This window comes from Zonotrichia leucophrys, chromosome 1, assembly GCF_028769735.1.
Source record: "Zonotrichia leucophrys gambelii isolate GWCS_2022_RI chromosome 1, RI_Zleu_2.0, whole genome shotgun sequence".
Classification (NCBI taxonomy): Eukaryota; Metazoa; Chordata; class Aves; order Passeriformes; family Passerellidae; genus Zonotrichia; species Zonotrichia leucophrys.
This window is the reverse complement of record NC_088169.1, coordinates 30,292,670-30,314,207: the sequence shown is the minus strand read 5'-3', so window position 1 is coordinate 30,314,207 and position 21,538 is coordinate 30,292,670. Positions and strand designations below refer to the sequence as shown.

The window sequence follows — 21,538 nt, the reverse complement described above, 5'->3', positions numbered from 1 at the left end:
GTTAAGGCAGTCACTTGAAAATCTCTTCTTCCAATGCTTCTGGTGAGGATTGTGTGTGCAGTGATTGTACACAGACACCTGGAGCATGGAGCAGTCCCTGGGGAGTCCCCTGTGGCAGCAGTGTCATGTTCTCTGCTCCTCTCTGTGGTTCTGAGAGCTGCCCAGTGTTACAAAATCCTCTCCAAGCAACCCAAATCATGATGTTCTCAGGGCTGCTACATGAGACCACTATCAATCCATTTCTTCTTCTTCTTTTTGTGTGAACAAAACCCTCCTAATCTGATTCAGGCTTTCCTAATATATAAAGAATTCTAGTAATCCATTTACCAGCATAAACACTGCAATGTAACTTAGCTGAGCCTTCCTTATATGACACAGTGCAGGTTGTGATACAGAACAGTTTACTCCCACAAAGCATGTTACCAAAAAAAAAAAAAAATAGAAATTGTCATATTTCCATAACTTTCATTTTTATGCCAAATCAGTTAAATCATATGGATACTTTAGGAACTAGAAAAGTGAAAAAAAAATTCGTAAGTCATTTGCTGAGAATCTTTCTTCATAAGTTAGCATAGAATCACGCTGTGGTATCATTTATAAAGAATCACAAGTCTTAGGAGGAGGTCAAAGTCTACAAGAAAGGGAAACAGAGAGAAAACAGGCTCTGAAATTAAAAGCTATAGGGTAGGTAGGGTGAGGTTTGCTTACTGTGAAAACATGAACCTTCTTTTCCTTATCTGCTGCTGAAGTGACAAATTTCATACACTGGCATTAGGAAAAAGGAGTCCTGGGTATTTTCTTAAAAGAAATATTTTGTCAGGCTTTGTCTGTCTCCCAGAGCTATTAGCAGTGAGCCTCCTGGAGAACAGACTGTGTGACAGCTCAAGGTTATATGTCCCCAGCAGCAATTTAAGATTGGATAGTAGCTGAGCAATAATTATTATCCTAATGAGCTTGACTCTTCTACCTGCAAATACCTGCTTTAGTCTTCTTAATAACCTTCTGGAATTAACTAGATGAAGAAGAAAGACTAAAGAAAACCATAAAATGCAAATGACTTTGGTCTATTTATTGTTTTCGAACTAATGCTTTAATGCAACAGCTTTGGAGAGCTGGTGTCTAGTTATTTCCCAAATTCTCTTCAAAAATGAAAGGTGACTTTCATGTGTTACACACTCTCTGTAAACAGATCTGACAGGACTTAATATTAACTGATTGTCAGCAACCTATAAGACTTTTTTATTACTACACCACTCTGAAAATTTTCTATTTGTTTCTAAAAGATGAATGAAAGTGGAATTTGCTGAAAATTTTTCATTAACAGTTTCTGAAGAATAGAAATTATTGATAATAGAAGTTTGGTGAAGTTTTCTTCTCTAAGATATTATCTTTTCAGACCAAATTATATAATACATTATATAAAATTATAATTGGCATTAAATTGAATCTTTCTTCTAATCTGATATTTTCTTTTGATTTTAACAATTTCAAGATTTCTAGTCAAAATGTGTATATGTGCAGGGTCTTTAGAACATTTAGAGAGTCACAGCATTTCATTCCTACTTTGAGGTGGTTAAGTAGCACCAAACTCCAAATATGTCATGATAGAGAGGCTTTTTTACCTAGCTAGAGAATGAAACTGAGGTTAACATCTTCCTTTCCCAGTCCCATTCTCAGTGATGTTTCATGATTTTTATGCATCAAGTGCTGCTGAAAAACGTGTAACATTACCATGTCCATCTGATGAAGTTTGTCAAGTCTACTGACTGATCCCAGAGACAAGCTAAATGGGATTTAAATCAAATATGTGACTCTTAGTCCCTCCCCTGCCCCAGCCTGAGTCAGAAGGAGAACATAGAGGATAGAGCCTCCATGGTTTCTAAGGTACCCAGATGAGCTTTTAACCTCTTCTACAAAGACCAAAAATTAAATTAACTGTCAAACAGACCAAGAAAAGAGAGTTTGCCAGTCTCTTACTACTAAGAGTAAAATACTGGGGAGCCTCATGCCATTAAGTAATTTTTATTCCACAGCCATTTACCCTTTCTTTTTTCTCTTTTTCAGGACACTTAATGGATTCTTATTTCTCAAATTCCAATTGTTACTTTGCTGATCTGTCTAAAGCAATTTCTGGCACACACAGACACTGTTTTGCCTGTCAAATAGGTGCCAGGTTCAGAAAAGATGCCCAACTGCTGTTTTCTTATTTTCACATGTAGGTTTTATACAACATCTTCATCGCCTTCACCCAGATGCACAGGTATGAAGAAATTGAGTCCATCGATGTCTTTGCTGGCTTTGCTCGCTTCTTCGTGGTGGGGCTGGGTGGAGTCTTGTTTGGCATCGTGTTTGGATTTGTCTCAGCATTCATGACTCGTTTCACCCGCAACGTCTCTTCCATCGAACCCCTGCTGGTCTTCATGTTCAGCTACCTCTCATACTTGTCAGCTGAAACCCTTTACATCTCTGGCATTTTGGCGTGAGTATTCCTTACGGCTTTTTGGATGCTGTCTTTGAGGAACTGGTGCTGTTTTGTGATGGTTTGCTCAAGGTTGGTGCAACACAGGCATTCAGTCTCTGGCTTAGAGAGGCAGTGCACAGCTTCTTAGAGATCTGTAAAATGCACTGGTGACTAGGACAAGCAAAGCCACAGTCAGCATAGGCACAGATAATTCTACCGAGGGATGTTGGCAAAAGTACTGCAGGTTGTGGATAGAGTGGCCAGTGCTGCCACCATCTGTCTGCTATCTCTGATAAAATCAGCAGAAGAGAATGATTTGATGCTACAGCAGTTTATCTGTATTTATTTCTAAGCAGCTTCACCATCAGACTCTAAGAGAGATATAAAGCGATGGCTATGGAAAATATAAGAAAGCACATCTGAGTTCTTTGTGAACTTCAGCCCTAACACCATTCACTGGAATTATATTACATTTGAATAGCATCACTGGGATTGAAACTGGGGCAAAAACAGGTGAAAGAGAACATCACCTACACATACATACTTATAGTCATGTATATGAATATTGCAATTCTTTGTTTTTTGTGGTCAGGATAGCTTGATACTGCTGTAATGCTGGGGACATGTTCCTCAAAGTATGTGATGGTGTGGGTGCCTGCTGCAGAGAGAAAGCTTTAGGTTCTTGACTGGAGTAAATGCAGGAATGGTGAGAATTGTGGGAAGGAAAGGATGGCAGCAGGAAAGGAGCTGGAAGAGGAAGGAGTAGGGATGGAAGTGAGAGACTTAAGGAGAAAGCTGCTGGCAAGCGGCTTGCAAGGATACCCCCCAAACCAGCCCACCTGCAGGGTGCAGCATAGGGAGATGGAGACCTCCTGTTGCCAAATGCTCCAGCTGGTGCTGCTGGCTGCTGCAGGCTCAGCGCACAGCTGGTGGATGGCAGCAGCTTTGCACGGCCTCTGCTGGCTCTGAGCTTTCGTGATGGGCCTTGGGTGACCTCGTGTTGCAGAAAGTGCTTCCCTTTGTAGAGGGCAAACCAGTTTAAACTTAACAAATACAAACATATGGCTGCTGATGTCCAGACAGGGGCATTTATCCACCTCACCTTGTGAAGCTCTGATTTCACAGAATCACAGAATGGTTTTGGTTGGAAGGGACATTTAAAAGCCATCTAGCCAATGTCCTGGCAATGAGCAGGGACATCTTCAGCTAGATCAGGTTGCTCAGAGCCCCATCCAAACTGGCCTTGAATATTTTCACAGGTGGGATGTCTGCCACCATTCTAAGCAACTTCAGTGCTTCACCACTCTCATTGTAAAATGGTTATTCCTTACATCTAGTCTAAATCTACCTAAATCTTTTAGTCTAAAACTATTATCCCCTGTCATGTAGCAATAGGTGCTACTAACGAGTTTGTCCCCATGTTTCTTATAGGCCTCTTTTAAATGTCAAAATATTGAAATAAGGTGTTCCTGAAGCCTCTCATCTCCAGCTTCAGAGCAGAATTGCCTTTATAAAAATAACCTTTGCAGGATGGTCCTGGGAAACAGTATTTGAATATTTAAACATATTAAATAAGTAGTTAGACTGGATATAGATTATCTTGAGCAATTAGACAAAGCAGATGAGTCTTGTGCTGTGTTTTGTATACCCGACACAAATGCTCAGATTGAGCTGACTGGCAACTTTAGTTCAGCAGGATTAGATGTACTGTGCAGTGAACAGTAAAACCATATGGACTTCTTCCTACCTGCACTGACCAAAACACTGCTTCCCCATCTACTCCTTGCACAACACTACATAGTTCTTAATTTCTTTCACTTCTTATTTTCATTAGAGTTCTGAAATTATTAGTAATTTAAGAATGGTTATATAATTTGGATTTATTATTCTTACTGCTTCATTAAGGAAATTATTGCTTGTTTTAGAGATGGAAACTTATTGCCACCTTTCTGAATTATTGAGGATTCATTCATTTTTCACTTGGATCATGAAAGTCTATTATGTATGTGTATCTGAAAGTCAACAGTATTAATCATTAATGCCTAATGGCCTTGTCTTGGAGTGTCCTTGGACATGCTAAATGACTCAGCTTCACCAGGATACCCTTGAGATTTCTTCAGTGGAAATTAAATGAACTGAAACTAGAGGAAGGTTATCTAATGAACAGTCATCATTCTCTGAATTCACAAGTTTGGAAAAATATCATTACAAGAGGCCCCCAGAGACTAAAATCACATCAGTAGAAACAAGATAGGTGATGGAATATATTACTAGCATAGCACTCAATCTGTGTGTTACCTATGGAAAATGCAGAGGGGAAAAGGAAATCCCCTTCAGCAGGGCTGATCAAAGACTGCTGCTCCATGTGATTGTCACCAGCATCTGTGCTGGGTGGCTGCTGATGCCTCTGACACAGGCTCTAGTCTTCATTAACAGTCATGCAAAACATCCCTTTGCCTTCTTAGGCACATTCCACACACCCTAGGTAACTACAGGGAGGAGGACACCTCTGTAGGATAATTGAATTTTCTCTCGCCGTGCCACAATGGGCTGCTGTGCTTGGAGAGCCCTGCAGCTTGCTCTGGCACTGCTGATGTGCCAGGGAGCCATGGCAGCTTTGGCCCTGGCACGGGGCTGCCATGATCTGCACCGCCACTTCAAGGGACAATGTCACCCAGGGGCAGGTTATGTCCCTCTAACTGATCCACCTGTAGGCTGGTACAGAACCGGCCTGCCCGTTGTTTGAGACAAATATTTGGCGCTTGGTGGCTCCATGTTAGGCATTCAGGATAAAATGGACTTTGAGCTGGAATGTGATACCCTCCCTTCCTTGTCAGAAAGGCCGACTGGTTTGCTTCCTTTATCCTATAAGTAAAACAGATTTGTAAACGTGAATGAAGATCCTTTTCTAGCTAATGAAATAGCTAATGTTACTGGAGAAATAAAATGCTTGTTTTGATGAAGGTCAGAACCTGGTGGTGGAGAGTACAGGTAATGATGGCTGATGCTGTCCTTAACTGAAAAGAAGAACAGGTTGTGGCTGATCTCTGATGTTTTGCTTGGTACAGGATGACAGCATGTGCAGTGACAATGAAAAAATACGTGGAGGAGAATGTTTCCCAGAATTCTTACACCACAATAAAATATTTCATGAAGATGCTAAGCAGCATCAGTGAGACCCTGATTTTTGTGTTCATGGGAGTGTCTACAGTGGGGAAGAACCATGAATGGAATTGGGCCTTCATTTGTTTCACTCTGTTCTTCTGCCTCACTTGGCGGGTGCTGAGTAAGTAAACTCTTGCAGACAACCTTCTCTGCATCTATGAGAAAAAAATCTTTGGCACAAAATTCTGTTAGAAAAGTCCGTGGGGACTGGCACAACTGCTTTAACAACAAATTTACTAGTTCATATTAGTGACAAGTAAATTTCACACATCTAGACACAGAAAAAGAGGAAAGAAGCTCCACACAAATCTGAATGCCAGTCTCCAAGCACAGACTTTACATTTAGGTGAAAATTGATTTTTTTAAAGCAAAATTAAAATATTGCCATGATTACACTTATAGAGATGTTTATGTCTTTATTTACTATATGCCCCTTGGGTAAGAGGGCCTCATAATGATTTCACAACACACTGTCATTAACTTAATAATTAGGTAATGTTTATCATCAGACTTTCAGTGCTACAGCACTACAGGTCCTGGGCTGGGAGTGCTGGAGGCATAGGAAAAGAGGGAAGGTGAAAATCAGCACTGATAGATAACTGAACAGGGATTTATACCACATGTGGGCCAACAACACTATGCTACTACTCCTCACAAGTCAAGTAGAAAGTTTTAAACTGCTAAAAAGTAGTGCCCATATGAAATTACTCTATTTTTGCACATGGTATATCCCATTACTGCAAAGGTGTCCTACTCCCTGACCTGTGGGACAGATTCCTCTAGCATGGTCAGGGCAGTTCATAGATGATGTCAGACAAGTTGTGAGACAGTTTCTCATCTTCTCCTAATGTCCAGGATGGGTTGGCAGTAATGCTGAAAAGGGAGAGGGAATAAGAAGGCTGGTGGTTGGTGTTCTGGAGGTGGTAGCAAAAAGGAAGTAATTACATATTTTCTTGCTGTATCTGGACCAAGTGTGGTGAATTTTTAAAGGCTGCTTTCCATTTTGAAATATCCTTCTAATTAAGACAGAAACAATGCTCTCCTGATATAAAAGCTGTTTTCCAGCCTCATGTCCATCCTTCTCTCAGACACCAAGGGGAGTGCTAGAGCTTTCCAGAGGAAGGACAAAACACTTTCTGCTACATTTGTGTGTTAAAATGATTACATCATTTTCTCTGAAGCTTGAATAAAGAGATGTGGCCTGAGGTTGATACCTCACATAGGCTGTTTCACTCTGAGTACCTGATGCCTAGCATTATAAGCAGTCAAAAAAGGTCTTGCATAAAGTGATATCCAGCAACCTACATAAGAGGATGCTGTTACCTCTAATAATCTGTATGTATCAGTGACAGCTGTGTAAAATAACACCAGTTATCAGCATTTGCGAGCTTTTTTGTCAGTAAATTAATGGTTTGCACATAAAACAGGATTTATATTTATTGTGGAGGATGAAGAAGTAAAACAAATTGTTAAAATTACACTATAAAGACAAGTTGCAGTCCTTACATAGCCACAGATTATCTTATTAATTTTAAATTTTATTAGAAGTAAAATTAAGTTTGAGAAATAAGCAAATAATTAGAGACACAATAAGCCCAAGGATTAAAATTTTAAATGCTATTATTCTTTGTCTTTCAGTGAGCCTGTCCACAGGACTTGTTGGTAAAGTGCTGTTCAAACACTTTAGGCAGATACTGTACAGAAAGCAGGACACATTGCAAAGGAAGGCACAGAGAAAACTCTCATCCAGTTGTTTTTCTTTTCCTCAGAACACTTTTGAGGAAACTATGCAACATAAGTATAGGAAGTTAATATTTTCCCTAATCTCTCTTCTAAACTGTGTTAATGAATTTAAATCATGAAGCTGCTAGGAACCCCAGTATTTAATAGGAGATATTTCACACAAGCCAAATTTAGCAGTTGGTCAAAGAGAAGCTACAAGAAACAAAAAGAGGAAAAAACATGGGTTGTCAACAGTTCCCCGAAACAACAATTGTTTTGCTTTTAATATTTTCTTTTTCTCCTTGATTAATAATACCTGTGGGGTTTTTCCCCCTTCCTAGGTGTGTTTGCTCTCTTCTACGTCAGTAACAAGTTCCGAACATATCCCTTCACCTTCAAAGACCAACTCATCATTTCTTACAGTGGCCTCCGAGGAGCCAGCAGCTTTTCTCTTGCATTCTTGCTTCCAGTGAATCTTTTCCCCAGAAAAAAACTATTCATCACTGCTACCATTGTGGTTATATATTTCACTGTGTTCATCCAAGTATGTATATTTCTTAAGGGATAACTTTCATGTACTAGAGGTGACTGAAAGCTTCATAGTGAAAATAGCATTGAATTCACTCTTACGCTAGGACAAGTTATTGTGTTTTAGGGCCAGATTTAGCACTGTATTGTGTAATTAGCCTTTTTAAGAGATTTTAGGTAATACAAGAATTCTTTTGTATCTTTTAAAATATTCAGGGGAGAGGGCACTTGGTGTCCAAAATTATTTATGTTCACTCCACATGCACTTCCTGGTACTTCCAATTTAAGAAGTCTTTTAGCTTTACCTTTCAGTACTGATTCATTCTTTATTCGTGGTGTATCTCAAACTGACCAGAAAACAGTATGTCTGTTCTGTGACAGATTTTGAATTTTATACTTTTATCTTTGTCTGTCTTGGAGACCAAATACAAATATTTTGAAATGCTTTGCAAAAGAATATTTAAAAAATGAAGTGAATAAGTCACATTTGTAAGTATAGGTGTCTACTTTAGATATTTGAGTTATTTCACCTTGCTTACTGCTGTACCTGGAAGAACTGAAACTTCTAGAGAACTCTGCATCCCATATTTTGCATTTTCCAATACCAAAGTCTCAGATCCTCTAGGGTGCCAATGGGGCACTATGCACTTGTGATAAGTAAGGTGCTTAGGTTCCACCAGAACATTTCAGGAAAAAACCAGTTTGTTTCTATTTCTACTTGTAAAATTGTTTTCTATAGCAGTGCAGTAAGGAAATGGGAAAAAATGAAAACCATTTCTAAGTGAAAAAACCCTGGAATGTTTAATTCTGAAAATATTGAAGTAAATGGTTTTAAGACTTCAAGACCTCACAAAGATAATATTTTCTTTCAAATTAATCCTCTTTTGAAGATGATTGCCAATGAGTCAGTTACTTTACATTATTACAATATGCTAATAAATAGAATCTCACTTAAAAAAAGACCTTTAGAATTTTTTTTTATTTTAAATTCTCTTCTGTAGCTCTCCATAGAAATAATGGTTCATTTCTGTGCTAAGACAGAGCTTTCCTAACTGATTAAAATTATCCCCTTTTGCCTTCTTTCTATTTTTGCCTAAAAGATAATTAACAATTCAACTCATTATTCCAAATACAGGGAATCACAATTGGACCTTTGGTCAGATATCTGGATGTTAAAAAGACGAACAAAAAAGAATCTATCAATGAAGAAATTAATGTGCGAGTAAGTTTTTTATATCAGTAACCCAAAAAGAAAAGAACAGGTATTCTGAAAGAGCTGGAAAGAGGGAGGCACTTGGAGACCTGGCATTGAGTGCATTTGGATGCTCAGTGCTTTTAAGAATGTATGGAGGCAACTTAGGCATGATTTTCTAAGATCTTGCATCTCATTTATGTTCATATTTACTATCATATTATATTATCATCCACAAGTGTCATGGTGTATTTGGTCCTTTATTCATTGGCACTTTGATCATGGGAGGACAGAAAGAGAAAGGTAATGTTTATCAAAGTACTCACCATCCTTCCTAGCTGGATTAGTCAGAAACCCTTGTTGCCATCTTTTGACCAGTTCTAGACACTGAAGTCTTAAAAGTCTTTAATCCAGATCTATTGAACTGAGTTGAACCATTGAGCTGCAAACTTAGTTTCGATTTATTCTGGGTAGTGATCTTTTATCCTCTCAAACATTTACTTCAGTTCCCAAATTACTATTATATAAAATCACAGGAAGCTGTTCAATCTGATTTAACATTACAGAAAACCTATGTACATTCTTTCATTTCACAATAGGGAATACATTTGAAATCAAGAGAAACACTGTGTCTTAAAATGAAACAAACACACAGATGTAAGCTGAAGAGATATTAGCAAAATTAGAACATTGAACTGATTTTGAGTTTAAAGTGAAATTAATTCTTCCTATCTGAACATTTACAATGAACCTTGAAGAGAACTTGCATTTTAAAGCACCCTTTATGACAATATGTCTGTAAGAATTGGCCTTTTTCTGTCTCTATGGTGCTGGATAAGCACAAAAAAGGACTGAAAGTAACAGAAGGTAGCAGTAACCAGTCTCATGTCATTCTGCAAAATCCTCAGAGAATTTATCTGTCAAGGTGAAGGTGTTGGTATGTGGCCCTGTGCCTCTCCCAGGAAGGCCAAGCATGAGGAGGGGAAACAAAACCAAGAATTTATATTTTGGGTTCAGTAGACAAAAAGGACCCAAAAATTTTTTGCTTCCATCAAAACACTTTCAATGCAGCCAAGCATCCGCAGTGGCATCTTTGCCTTGATTTTTAGAAAAATGTAGATGCTTTCAGAATTAACTCACAAGCTCCAGTAAAATGATAAGTCTCAAAATCATGTCAATAAGTGCAGATTTGTGGTAACATTTCATAATGAACACATGGACATTTCATAATGGTCACTTACAATGTTTCCATGTTTTTTTCTGTAGTTGATGGATCACTTAAAGGCTGGTATTGAAGACATATGTGGACATTGGAGTCATTATCAGCTGAGAGATAAGTAAGTATGTCTTATTGCAGTCTAATATAATAAAATAACCTATCTATCAAGTAAAATATAGTAGGTAAATAGGAGAGGAAATCAAAATGCTGTGGTCATGTGCCATATCTCTTTGTAGAAACTGAACTCCTGAGTAACCATTAACTCTTGAGAGTGCAGTGCTCATACGCTGCCTGCTAAATTGGATCTGCACAAGCAGAAAATAAGCCTTCCGAAAGAAAAACATAGCATGGGAACTCATGCTGCAGACATCAAACTGTGCACAGCCTTGGTATAAATCTGAGATACCAGGAAACACTTCTTTAACTCTGGATTTAGAACATAAGCTACACATGGTCTCAGTGCTTTGATGGCTTTTTTTGTGAGCCTCCACAGCAAAAAGGATCCCTTGCTGGTAGTAGAGAATCAGTAATAATTAGTCATCTGTCCTTACAGGTCTTTGCATTCAGTAACATCTAAAATAAGAGTGCTGAACGAGTGTTTGAATTTCAACAGCCAGTAGCATAAGCAGAGCTAGTCTTTACTCAGAAATGCAGGTCCTACGTAGTCCCTTCCATCAGCAGTGTGAGGTGGTTTTGTGAAGCTTTGCAGCTCTTCCAAACTCTGCCCAGAAGTGACAGATCTCCTGTTTCCTTTAAGTTTTCCCTAAGGGAGTCCTGTGGACATGTTGGCCACCACCACAGCATGTGAAGGCAAGTAGGGAAAAGACTGATTTTTCTTTCCCCCCAAACATCTTATTATGATGCTGTGGGATAAAAATTATCCCTAGTTCTGCCTAGGCTTCTGTGCTGGAATCTTGTCTGACTTTCAGTGTTGGACTCCAGTAATCCAGCCAAGGGTGTCTGCTGGGACATGTGGCAAGTCCTTCCCTATGGAAACCAGAAATTCAGATGGGGAAGAGGATGACTAGCTTGCATCCAATTCTTGTCCCAATGGGAAGTAATGATATAATGTACTAGGGCATGCCCAGAATCTGAAATGTCTTCTTGGTTCTGAGTACAGAGATAGCTTTAGGACATCCATCTGCTGGGACCACACCACTGTCTGTGCAGTCAACAAGCTGAACAAATCTCTGTTGGAGCAGTAAATCCATTTAAATAGCTGCATTTACACATATCTGTGAGTAAATGCCATCCATTTGTTCCATATCTACCTGATAACTCTGAAAAGAGAATTTTCCCTGAACTAGCCATAAATGTAGTGTTGTGGTTCATGGACAGATTCAAAAAACACACCGTGTCTGAGGACATTTAATATAAGAAGATTGTATTAAAAAGTATTCCCTGAAGTTTTGTATGCAGCTTTAAAGTTGTGTACGGAATTAATTACCTAAGCAATGAAAATCCAGGAGGCTTTTTATTACACAGAAAAACATAAAGAGCTGTAATCCCTGTGCAAATATTTATGTACCTTCCTCTGCTATTAATGAATAAAAAACGGTCTTTGCTAAGGAAGGAAAGATACAAACCCTGTGGTGCTTTTCCCAGCATCGTGGAGCACCTTACCTTGCTGTGGTAAACAGTTCCTTTGAAAGAAACAGAACTGTTGCTCTGCTGAGGATCTGCTGTTGTTCTGCTAAATGTCTGCCTGAAAGCATGTACCTGTTCCAAGGCACCCACACACATTCACATTCAAATTATGCCACACATTAGCAATATTTTACAATCTGCAGCATGCAAGCACATAGTATTTTGGGGTCCTTTCAATTTCTCTGTTATTCAGAATACAAAGAAATGTATTTTCTCTGCTCTAATTGTCAGGATTCAAAATTATCAGCAATGTAATGGGCCCTAACTACTGTAACTGCTGGGCCACTTAGAGCCTCATTGGTGGCTGACTGAATAGGCCAGGATTACAGTAAGAGCAGCTGCTGCTGTTATGTCCTTCTATAATGCAACATTTGTACAAAAGCATAGAGACTGGCCGTATTCTTTTCTGACAAATGTGGCAGTGTAATATGCAAACATACACGCAGCCCTCTTTTTTGCTCTGATTGCAGCTTGTTTCTTTCTTTTGTCTAGCGGGTTCTGCAATCTCTGTGGACCAGTAGACTATGCCAAATATCCCCCTAAAGGTCTCAGCTCACCAGGCCTTCAGGAGTCCACAGGTGCCTCTAATTTGTATTCAGTTTCCACCACTGAATTGTAGATATATGCATTTGAATGAAGATCAGCTTGTAGTACAGAAATGAAAACATATTTCCTTTTCTACACTTTGATTTTGGTATGTCTTTTGCAGATTTAAGAAGTTTGATAATAAGTATTTGAAGAAAATTTTAATTCGGGAACACCAGCCCAAATCCAGCCTTGTGTCATTGTACAAAAAGATGGAGATAAAACTGGCCATCGAGATGGCTGAGAGTGGCATGAAAATTTCAAAACCATCCACTACTTCTTTACAGTGAGTACCAGCCTCCTGACCCTTTGCAGAGTAGGGACAGGAGGACAGGGATAAAAATGAGGAAGTACCCAAGGTATTCCAAGACTTAATTGAAATGTAAGAAAAAAGAAGACAGTTAAGAAAAGAGAAGGTGCAATTTGGTGTTCATCATAATTGTGCTTTGCTCAGAGTGAAAATTAAAATCATGGACATTTCCTGTTTCTTTTCCATGATGGGCAGTCCTGAAGAGGAATCTTGAGTCACATACAGAAGCCACTCTGGTTGCTTTAAATCACAGTAGTGGCTCAAGACAGATGTACTTATCACTTACCTGGCCAGTGGGTTTTGTTAATCCCTGCCAGGTCCCTGCCATGCAGGAAGGCTTAGCATACAGGTCCTGACTCCATTGTCCCAGTCATGAATTTTTGCTGAGAGCAGATTTCTTTGTAGCATTTGCAATTTTTGCTGCTCCGGTTTGCAATCCCTCAAAACCACTTTGCCATATTTTGCTATTTCCAAAACAACAAATTTGTCTAATTAAACATTGAGAGCAGCCTCCCAAGAATGACTGGAGGATACTTGTGGTGAAATGCTGGACATGAACTGTCAATGTACATTCACAGCCCAGAAAGAAAACCATATCCTGCCTCAGAAGCAGCATGGGTAGCAGGCTGGGGGAGTGGATTCTCCCCTGCTACTCTGCCCTTGTGAGACCCTACAGTGCTGTGTCCAACTCTGGGGTCCTCAGTACAGGGAAGACATGGACCTGTTAGAGTGGGTCCAGAGGAGTGCCACAAAGATGATCAGAAGGCTGAAGCACCTCTCCAAGGAGACAGAGAAGGCTCTGGGAACACTTGTTTGCAGCTTTTCAGTACTTAAAGAGGACTTACAAGAAAGAAAGGGACAGACCTTCTAGTAGACTTGTAGCAGTAGGACTAGGAGAAAGTAGTTCAGGCTAGGTACAAGAACTTTTTTATGATGAGGGGGGTGAAACTCTGGAACAGGTTGCTCTGGGAGATGGCAGATGCCTCATCCCTGGAAACATTCAAGGTTGAATGTGATGGGGCTCTGAGCGACCTGACAGAGCTGAGGAGGTCCCTTGGTCATTGTGGGGGGTTTGGAACAAAATGCAAGGCATTCCATGATTCTATCAAACAGTGATGCCACTTGACATCAGACAGACCAGGGGACAAAACTGGTGGGACCTCCTGAGGGAGCTGAGGAAAAAACCCTCTAGGAAAATGTTGCACAAATCTTCTGTCCTACATACTATTATTGATATGCATGTGTTTATCTTTGCTTTGCAATACACTGTCCAGAGCACAGGTACTGCTACAGGCACTTGCCTCTATCATTTCTTTCCTGGGTTCTTGCTGACCACTGTTGCTGCTCTTTCCTGTTGCATCCTTAAACCACTGTCCATTTTGCAGCAGCTCCTGGTAGGGTCTGGCATATTACCTTTTTTGAATGATGATCACTCCCAATAACAGAAAATTCAAATATCAACTGGCTATTAAATCAAAATCTTGCTTGAAACTCCGGCTTAATCATGTCAAGATCAATCTGCTTTCTTGTACTGATGTCAGCATGCGGTGTAAGACCTAGCCATTTTCTCTCTAAATTATTCTTTGCTGAAAGGGTGATATTAAAAAAGACTGCATGTATGTCAGGCTCCTTTCTGTCTGCTGTAATCCCTTAACCATTGTGAGCCAAGAGAAAATGTGCAAGGTTGATAGACAATCCGTGGCAATCAAACCACATCCCTCTTCTTTTCCTGAGGGAATAAGAAAATAAGACAAATTGCTCCAGCATAGTTCAGAAATTTTCTCCTGAGCTGAGAATTTAGATTGAAAAATATTCTTTAATAACCAGCTGATATGATGGACAAATTTTTGCAATCTCTAACCTGGCTATAATTGAATTTTGCTATGCATCATCCTCTGATGAGAAAGCCTTTTTAAAAATGAAGTGTCAACTTCAGAAAAACAGCCTGTGGCTCAAAACCATTATGATCTTGCAGGCTGTGAGAGTGTTCTAGGAAAATACACATTTCCCCACCTCTGTTCATTGATAAGTGTCTGCTGTTGAGGACTGCAGGAGACAGGATATTGAGCTAGTTGGTGGACCTTTGGTCTGAGCCAATACAGCAGTTCTTGCTGTCTTTCCCCACAGCGATTAAAAGAACCAGTGTAAAAGGTCTCTAAATGTATTTATAAATTCCATGATTGCTTTCATTGATTCAGCATGTTCCTGAAGTCCCTGTCTTCAGTGAAGGTACAAAACTCTGGCCATGAACAAGAGGAGATTTGAAATGAAATTCCAATGTATGGCATGTAAATCATTATTAGCAATGCCAGAGTAGTGAGAAAACTTCTGCTCACACTTCTGATCAGTTTTTTCAGCCTTTATGCACGCAAGGATATTTACTTTATAAGAATCAAAGCAGATCTCCAATGCTGTGAATTAGAGAATTGCATTCATGATGATGTGATTCCTGCAGGTGGAGTGGGTGTCCAATTTACAGTAAGTATTTTCAGTGTGGAGTGAGAAAATTTGCCCATGGATTGTGCAACAAAGAATACACAGTAGAATGAAAGCAGAGCATTTGGTTCTGACACTTTGGAGAATATAAGCTGATAAATAAGGATGGAGATGGCAAAAATAGAATCTAGGAAATATTATCAGAACTGTGGGTTTATGGCTGGTTTTGGTAGGAAATATAACTATTAGAGAGAACCATGGTTTGCTGCTGAGTTTACTTAATGCTGGCTTCATATTGCTGCAATATTGACTTTGATAAATCTTAGAATGTATCAATACAGTACAGATCAGAACTAACTGTTGTGTTGTCATTTGTGGTGGTACAGTTATGAGAAAGTTGTGTCCCAAAATTATTATTCATTCACAGGACGAGTAAAGATTAATGGAGAGTTTACAAAGTTCAAAGTTTTAGATGTAATATAAAAAAAAATACACAGATTGTGCAAGTATCAATGTATCAAATATCAAGTATCTCCATATCTAAGGAAGAAAGAAATAATGTCATGGCAGTCATTACAGAGAGACAGTTTTCATGGCATATTATAATATGACTTTTTTTCTTTATACATATGTATCCTGTGCTATTCTTTGTTGTAACATATTGGAAGATTCAATAAGAAAAAAGAAATAGTTTCAATAAGGATTACTTTATGGGTTTGGTAACATACTGTACATGTTTGAAAGCCCTTTCTTAAGGTAATGCAAAATGTAAAAGCAATCTTTTCCTTATTACCATATATGTGCATTGTTATCAATTGGGCAGGTTAATTTCCAATCCCATGAAAAGAATGACGGTTTTTTATTTGTGCTCCAGAACAATATGGATTATCTTCATGCTATTTTTTCTATTGCTACCCCAGCTCAACTGAGACTCAAGAAGTTTTATTTACTCAATTCACTTTAAGAGCAAAATAATAAGATTTGAAATTACTTAGAGCAGGATACTTCTGTGCTGGCATGTGGAGAAAGACGGGTATGCAGCTGGAAAAGTAGAGATAATCTGATAATCTCCCCTGTGGAGTCAAGATTTTCCCTGTTTAGATGCTTTTCCCTGTTTATTCCCAACTGTAAATTATAAAGACCCTGTGGACACATTCAGTGGAGCACAGAGCAGGGAGGCAGCTCTTCCCTGTGATGTCAAAGCCACCTGCAGCAACTACTCCAGTTCCATTTGCATTACACAAAGGAGCCAAGCCTGTATTTTGGAGACCAATACTTCTTGACAGTCCCCAGGGCTTGTGCTTGTGTATATTTCCCAGGTGTACCTAGGGTCTCCCTGTTGTCCAAAGGGACATCAGACAGGGGCTGCTGACAGCAAGGAGTCTGGTTTCCCTGTGTGGAGGGCAGCATGCACAGGCTGTGCCCCAGACTGAGACACACCACAACCTGTAGGGAGTAAAGGTGCAGTGCACCCAAGCCTGAAAATTGGTGGCATCCCCAGATCCTCTCAGTGTATCTCTGAGAACTGAAAGCAAGTTAAAAAGGAACCAACCAACCAATGCACCCACCCATTCAGCCTGGAACTGGGTGATGGTGAAAGTCTTTTTTTCCTTAATGGGAAATAACTAACTTTGTTGTCATTGCAATTGTTGAGAATTGATGAATGTCAATTAAACATTTGATGGGAAGGATTTATCAGGGACAAGATAAGATTTCTGGTCAAATCCAGAAAGGCAGCCCTTTTCTGTCACACTGACTTGCCAGCATCTCAGTGGCAGACTCATGGGTCACTCATGCTTCAGTGAGGTCCTTAACCTGCTGCTTATCCCAGTCCTAGCTCTAATACTACACCTTAACCTGTTGTTAATTTCCCTCTTCGTTTTTATTTCACAGCAAAAAATCAGGTCTCTGTTTTAGTCTGATGGCAGAATGAAAACACTTTCAAAATCTTGAAATATATAAAAAATTAATTCTTCTATTCCAGGGGCTTTGCACAGGGGCCAGGGCCCCAGAGATCACTGTCTACTTCATAGTAAGAGGCAGTAAAATATAGAATGCAGGCAGTTCATGTTGGTCCTACAAATTTTCAAAATGTTCATGGTAGATTATAGAACAAAATAGTAGTAATATTGTTAAACTAGATGAAATTGTAAATTCCAGCCTTTTTCCTATGCTTACATAGTAATCACAGTTTAGCTTGAATCCATTGTCCTTTGCCATTAAAATTTTAAAATTTATTTTAGAGGAAGTGTGAGATAGATGCACGCAAAACTCTGGCAATACTGTACAGACAACATTTTAACAACATCACTTAGCTGAAAAACACCACTTGCAATCACTTTTTTTTTGTTTTTTTTAAGAGGCAAGAAAACAAAATGGAGAAAGGAAAAATTCAGAAACAAGACAGACTGATTCATCCTGGATGATCGCTATCTATTTTCCTTTCTTTTCCTGGGAATTCACCTGAACACTAACTCTCACAGTGATTGACTGATGTAGTGAAACCCGATAACATTTCACAGCAGCCCTCCTCCACTGTTTTGCTAGTGAAAAAGCCAGGCAGTTACAAGTGACTGTGGGCTTGTCAAAGTTTTTTAAAGACACGAAGATTACTATCTTTGGAGAAACAGGTTCAGTAGCAAGGAAACTCTATATGTTCTCCTCACCACAGGGCAGGTCTCTCAGACTTCATAATTAATATACTCTTAGGATTTTCTTCACTTTCTCAAAGGAGCAAAAACCAGTAAGACGGCAAGGCCCAGACTGCTGGACCATGCTGAGGTTTTTGTTCAGACAGAGGAAGAAACTTGCAGCGTTTTCCTGAGCTGGTTATGGCCTAGTCTAATCCTTAAATAGGAACTTCCTTCTGGAGGTTTAAGAAAGCAGCGTTTCTGCTGCCAGCTGTATGAGGGGTTAGGGCCCAATCTGACTACCCACTATATGGATAAAACCAATAAAAGAGCAAAATTTAACCTTTTTTTATTCATCTTTGGATGATTTGCAGGTGTTGCTGATCACTGAGAGGCCCTACATAGCCTTCTGTTCTAGCACTAAAAATAGTCCATGCATTATTTAATGGGATTAGTATTTAATCAGCTCATTAATAACATATTTAATTTCCCCTTTTATTTACAGGAGCGGCAAGAAGCAGCGTGCACACAGGCTGTCCCCGGCAGAGGTGGAGGCCATGCGGGACGTCCTGGCACACAACCTGTACCAAGTGCGGCAAAGGGTGCGTGAGCCGAGCCGAGCCGTGCCGTGCCGAGCCGCCGCAGCCCGTGTTTGCCCTGCCCATACCGCGGCCGGGGGCACTGCGGGGAGATGGGAGGGCAAGGAGGGAAGAACCCTGGGCTTGGGAACCGATCGGAATAAGGGAAAGCTGGGTTTGCGCCGGTTTTTTTTTGTTTGTTTTTTTGGGTTTTTTTTTTTTTTTTTTTTTTTTTTTTTTTTCCCCCATCAGCTTTTCATCCTGACGGCAGCGCGAAAGGCCGGGATAAATCAGTGCCTGAGCTGTAGAGGTCAGGCTTCGCTCGCCGCTGGGCTGTGAAAGTGCGAAACTGAAACTGCGGTGCGGGGGCGGGCGGGCAAACACCGCGCAGCCCCGCGTGTTGGGAGCGGCAAACACCGCGCCGCGGGAGGAAGAAAAACGAGGAAAAAAAAAAGATTTCCACGTCCTCCGAGCTTCATTTGACACGTTTAGGTTGTTTGTTTCCCTGTAGAAGTGGTGTGGTAATACCTCAGCGGGGATTTGTTTTGTAGAAATTTGGAGTGACCCTGATGCAGCCCAGGGTATGGTATCTGCTTAATCCGGTCTCGGGCACTGAATAGACAATTGAGAGCTCGCCCACAGCAATGAGTGGGAGAGAATACATTACAGTAACCTTGAAATTATGCCGATAAACAAGGCTAACTCATGTAACACACGTGTACTAGAAAATGCTAGGGCCTGCTCATTTAAATGTGGCATTATTAATATGTTATTCATTCCTAACATTGTTTGACTTGCCATGCCTAATTATCCTTATGATATTAATTTCTTATCTTACCAGCAACAATTTGCATATATAGTTATCTCTTAGCTTACTGAAATGAACTCTCTCTCTTCAAAATCAATTACAGTAATGACTATTTGTGCTAGTCATTTCCTATGTAGTATTGAGAATGGTGTGCTTTTGGAAATGAAAGATTGGATGGAAATACTTCTTCTATGGAATACTGCTTCTAATACTCCTTTTCAGCTCTGGAAAGCTCTTGCTCCCCAGACCAGTTTTACAAGGACCCTTGCAAATGAAACTGAGATGAGATTCTACTTTTTAAGAGGGATTATAAATTTCAGTGTATTTTTCTCTTTAAGGCCAATAATTATTTCCTTCATTTCACTATATGTAGATGATAAACTAAGAAGCTTGTCTTAAATGGTGCTCACTTTAAGGGTAATACAAATTTGAAGTTTGCGCAAGTATGGAAAGGAAACTCAGTTGTGCATCTCATTCTGGAGATTCATTCTTTTCTCCTGAGTGTATCTGAATCTTGTTCCAAACTCAGTAATATTAGGACCAAAGCTCAGAGCTGAGTTAACCAGTTATCTCTGTCTTGGGACCTGCCTCCTATCTGTAGCTCCCAACTACACTTAAGGAGATGAGAAAAGAGATGACAAGGCAAGCCCAGAGATGATAACAGCCTTCTTAAGTAGGTATATTTTCTATACCTGCACTTTGGGCACTTAAGAGTCTATCAAAAATGGCATCAAAACACAGCCCTTGATGTCTGAGGCTTACAGCTGTGTTCAGCTCCCTCCCATCTTGCTCTGCAGCAGTGAGATTTGCGCGTGGCTGCATTTTGCCGTGTGATACCAAAGCGGTCTGTGTTGGGTCGGTGACCGAGCTGAGGCAGATGTCCCCTTGGCCCTGTGGTTGATCAGACTGATTAACATTGCAAATGCATCGAAAATGAGCTAGCTGAATCTTTTGTTTCAGGCACCAGCATACAACAGGCACAATCTTCCTACTGAGACAAGTGAGAAACAAGTGCAAGAAATCCTCATCCGTCGGGAACACAGCCTGAGGCAAAGTTGCAGGAAGGGAAACAGCTTGCCTTGGGGTAGACCGGTACCTGTTATCCATCTACTTATGCAAAAATCCCTCTGCTTCTCTGTAAATATGGAAAGACACTAGTTTTAATGTGCCCTTCACTGCATTAAAATGGGTGTTTTCCCGGTGTGCTCATGCAGCACTTACAAAGAAAGAGCTTCACTTAGCGTGGGAGCAGCAAAGTTTTCATGTCCCATCTCCATACATTTGTCAGAAATCAGCTACTCTGGCTGTGTGTAATAAAATAATGTAACTTGCATTGATTTTGCATGTGCAAAGTATAGTGTAATCAAAAAAGGCCTAATGCAAAGCCTCTGGCACGTTGATGATTTTGGTTCTCAGTCAGTAAGAGATTTGTTTGACTAAAGGGAGGCATTGAACAGTACAGACATTTATAGCTGAGATAATCATGGTTAAGGAAGAGAAATAAGTTCTTGTTGGATGGATTAGCTGTATTCAAATTTTTCACCTGAAATAAGAAAGGTGAATCTTAGAAGAACATGTTTTTCTCTGGTGACAGTAAAAACCCCTTTGGCTGTTATATCAGACAGACATTCTCACTGGAGCTGATGTGAGTTCAACCATCCAAACCAAGCATTGATCTTATTCACGCCTATCAAAATTTGGCTTTAAAGGTGCAGCATATTGCCATAACTCTTTACTGTTTCACCAAGTAAGTGCCCAGTGGAGGCAATCATAGGCACTGGACACACTTCTGTTTCCTGCACAGGTTAAGACCACGGAAATACGCTACCTCTCCTTGCCTCAGGGTCCACGCCAGCCCACTAGAAGAAAAGCCAGGCATGTTACTTTTACAGGTAATGGAAGTGCTTTACCCTGTATCCTACTCCAGTAGCAAAAGAAACTTGGCCAGTTGTTTGGTGGATTTAACAGTACTACATGCACAGTCCCGTGGAAGCCTACAGCCTCTTTAAATGCGCTACACCCTTCTCTCCATTCTGTTTTATCTATGTTGTTTATATGATCATTACTGCAGCAGTTTGTTTTGTTCCAGCACCTCCTGCTTTTCTCTTTTTCCCTCTTGAACAAATATTCCTGTGATCCCTGCAGTTCCACCTGGCCAAGCTCAAGAACACAAATTAGCCATTCCCTGCAGCCCTGCAGACAGAGCTGTATGCAAAATTATTATGAATTTCTGAACCTGTAGCCCAGTCCAGGTGAG

At 40.0% G+C, this 21,538-nt stretch overlaps 1 protein-coding gene across 3 annotated transcripts in view; it reads left to right on the top strand.

The window, feature by feature from the left end:
• SLC9A4 (solute carrier family 9 member A4) overlaps positions 1-21,538 on the top strand; it is a 31,525-nt gene that overhangs the window by 6,486 nt on the left and 3,501 nt on the right. For 2 of the 3 annotated variants that reach the window (XM_064713236.1, XM_064713399.1), the window contains 9 exons: positions 2,220-2,479; positions 5,530-5,747; positions 7,690-7,892; positions 9,012-9,098; positions 10,335-10,405; positions 12,644-12,805; positions 18,401-18,497; positions 20,242-20,373; positions 21,086-21,173. In XM_064713236.1, coding sequence (XP_064569306.1) covers positions 2,220-2,479; positions 5,530-5,747; positions 7,690-7,892; positions 9,012-9,098; positions 10,335-10,405; positions 12,644-12,805; positions 18,401-18,497; positions 20,242-20,373; positions 21,086-21,173 — 1,318 coding nt within the window. The remainder of the gene's footprint in view (positions 1-2,219; positions 2,480-5,529; positions 5,748-7,689; positions 7,893-9,011; positions 9,099-10,334; positions 10,406-12,643; positions 12,806-18,400; positions 18,498-20,241; positions 20,374-21,085; positions 21,174-21,538) is intronic. The other variant, XM_064713324.1, reaches the window with a different exon arrangement.